A 3,125-nucleotide genomic window follows, 5' to 3' on the forward strand; every position below is an offset into this window, starting at 1 on the left:
GGCCTGAATGACACGCAGAAGTGCAGCAATGGCTGGGTGTACCCCACAGCACAGCAGCCATCCCTGCTCACCGAGGTCTGTATGTCCTTGTCATGCTTTGGGGATGTGGGATGGGATGGGAGCATCCTGTGCTGTAGGTTGGTTGAAGATGAAGCTGGCTGTGGTGCAGCTGGGCTGAGATTTGCACCAGGCATTTTCTGAGGAACGCTGGCTCCATCTCTCAGATTGCAGCTGCGGTCCTTGTGAGGTTGTGTGATCTTAATGGCCATTGGGGCTACTGGAGGAGAATCAAGGAGTCATGGGCTTATAGAATGCTTGAATTGGAAGGGACCATAAAGCCCATCTACTTCCTACCCCTACTGTGTGCTGATTGCCCTCCCACCAGGTCAGGCTGCCCATGGCCCCATCCAGCCTGGCCTTGAGCACCTCCAGTGATGGGGCATCCACAGCTCTCTGGGCAGCGGTGCAACAGAGATAATAGAGACTATATCCTTAGGACTGGGGTCTCTGCTCCCAGGGGCTACAGTGAGAGCCTGTGCAGCCAGCCCATGCCCTCTGGGATCAGAAGTGCTGCTCAGTTGCAAAAGCAGCTCTGTTTCCTTCCCGCAGTTTGATCTCGTGTGTGACAGGAAGAACCTGAATGACATCTCACAGTCCATCTATATGCTGGGAATGTTCCTGGGAGCCATGATCTTTGGACTCTTCAGTGACAGGTAAGGAGACACAAGCAATTGCCCAATCTGTATGCCAAAACAGCAATGTGTAGGGTAGCACAATGCTCCAGTTCTGGCTAGCCACAATACCCTGTGTATTTTGTCACCAGCTATCACAAAATTATAGTGACCCTGACCAAAGTCCTCAGATCTTGCAAAGTCATGGCCAACAGGATGGTCCAAAGAAGGGCACGATGTGTGGGAATTGGGACAACACTGAACTTCACTGCCCTCAAGAGAATCATAGAATCATAGAATCATAGAATCACTAAGGTTGGAAAAGACCTAAAAGATCACCCAGTCCAACCGTTCACCTATTCCCAATAGCTCCTACTAAACCATGTCCCTCAACGCAACATCCAGTCTTTCCTTGAACACCCCCAGGGTCGGTGATTCCACCACCTCCCTGGGCAGTCCATTCCAGTGCCTGACCACCCTTTCTGAAAAGTAATACTTCCTCATGTCCAGCCTGAATCTCCCCTGCCGTAGCTTGAAACCATTCCCCCTGGTCCTATCACTAATGACACGAGAGAAGAGGCCGACCCCCAGCTCACTACAACCTCCCTTCAGGAAGTTATAGAGAGCAATAAGGTCTCCCCTGAGCCTCCTCTTCTCCAGGCTGAACATTCCCAGCTCCTTCAGCCTCTCCTCATATGGCCTGTGTTCCAGACCCCTCACCAGCTTTGTTGCCCTCCTTTGAACACGTTCCAGGGCCTCAATATCTTTCTTGCAGTGAGGGGCCCAAAACTGGACACAGTACTCCAGGTGCAGCCTCACTAGTGCTGAATATAGGGGAAAAGAGAGGACATGTGTGAATGGTTCCCAAATTGCTGGGTATCCTTTTGGGCTCTCTGTGGTGTCTCTCTGGATTCTTAGAATAATCTTAGTTGGAGGGACCTTTAAAAGCCATCTAGTTTAACTTCCCTGCAATGAACAGGGACACCTACAACTAGAAGAGGTGCTCAGAGCCCCATCCAGCCTGACCCTGAATGTCTGCAGGGACGGAGCATCCTCAGCCTCTCTGGCCAATCTGTGCCAGTGCTTCCCCACCCTCACTGAAAAACACTTTTTTGTTATTACTGTTTCCCCTTATGCTATCACAGCACATCCTGCTAAAGAGTCTGTCCCATTCTTTCTTACAGCCCTCCTTTAGATATTGAAGGGCTGCTCTCAGGTCTCCCCAGAGCCTTCTTTACTCCAGGAGAAAATATCAGCTGTCATCTTCTTCCTCCACAGGTTTGGCCGTCGGCCAGCCCTCTTGATCTCCATCCTCCTCGAGGGTTTGTTTGGTGTAGCAATTGCCCTTGTGCCTCATTTCTATGTATACTTGGCCTTCAGATGTGTTGTGGGGGCTTCAGTGTCAGGGATCATGATGACCTTGCTGGCCCTAGGTGAGTAGGATGCCCTTCCCTGGAGCAGATAGATGTGGCCTCCCACGATGCAGTGGAAAAGGTCTGCAAGGAAAAAAAAACCTCATCCTGCACATCTTGAAAAACTCCCTCCCAAACGAATGGCTTATGTTTTAACATGTCCCCGTGCAATAGCTCAGACTGGCCTTTTTTGGCCTGTTTCTCCTCAAGGCTGAGAGGACAGCATGGGTATAAGGGGAGGCGATGTAGCTCATGAAACTCTGCTGACTTGTGTATATCTGATGTCTACACTCTGTCTACATTCAGCTTCTGAAGGGACCTTCTTCGGGGGAAACACATTGCTTGGATAAGGGGAGATCAGTCACATTGATGGCTTTGAATCTTTGTTCTTTCCAGTTACAGAATGGGTTGGTGTCTCCTATCGACCACAGGCAGTTCTTCTTTCTCACTGCTGTTTTGCTATTGGACAAATGATTTTGGCTGGCTTGAGTTACGGTATCCCAAACTGGAGGTTGCTGCAAACTGTAGGATCTGCTCCTATATTTATCCTTTTCCTCTTCATCTGGTAAGTGCCAGGTGGGCAGTGAACTCCTTGCAAATATGACAGATGCTGGAGGGCCTTCTGCAGAGCTCAGCACATCTCCCTGAGCCACGCACCACTGAGAGCAGCAGCTGCTTTCATTCGGGTCCTCAGATGTGGCCTCAGTGCCCTAAATATAGGGCTGGGAAGCCTAAGCTGAAGCCATGTTTATACTCCTCCATCACACATCATGCATGTTGCTGGACCTGGTGGCAGGGAGATGGACTATGAGGAAGCTGAGCAGGTCACAGTGCTGTTTTCTGCTCTCACCTCCTTGGCAGGGTGCTACCAGAGTCAGCTCGCTGGCTGGTGACAAAAGGCAAAATAGAAGAAGCTAAGAAGTACTTTAAGAAGGCAGCATCCATCAACAAACGCACCATTCCTCCAGAAATGCTGGACCAGGTACAGCAGTGGCATGCCTTGCACACCCCACAGACCTGCCTCTGTGCTTGCAGCCCTGGG

At 50.6% G+C, this 3,125-nt stretch overlaps 1 protein-coding gene across 1 annotated transcript in view; it reads left to right on the forward strand.

The window, feature by feature from the left end:
- Positions 1–3,125, forward strand: part of LOC122191396 (solute carrier family 22 member 13-like) — a 9,811-nt gene that overhangs the window by 3,714 nt on the left and 2,972 nt on the right. The window contains exons 2-6 of the mRNA XM_042891657.1: positions 1–75; positions 610–713; positions 1,950–2,104; positions 2,480–2,648; positions 2,945–3,065. Of these exons, the coding sequence (XP_042747591.1) occupies positions 1–75; positions 610–713; positions 1,950–2,104; positions 2,480–2,648; positions 2,945–3,065 (624 nt within the window). The remainder of the gene's footprint in view (positions 76–609; positions 714–1,949; positions 2,105–2,479; positions 2,649–2,944; positions 3,066–3,125) is intronic.

The sequence above is a fragment of the Lagopus leucura genome, unplaced genomic scaffold (assembly GCF_019238085.1).
Source record: "Lagopus leucura isolate 7727_CA_CO unplaced genomic scaffold, USGS_WTPT01 196-0_obj-0_obj, whole genome shotgun sequence".
Classification (NCBI taxonomy): Eukaryota; Metazoa; Chordata; class Aves; order Galliformes; family Phasianidae; genus Lagopus; species Lagopus leucura.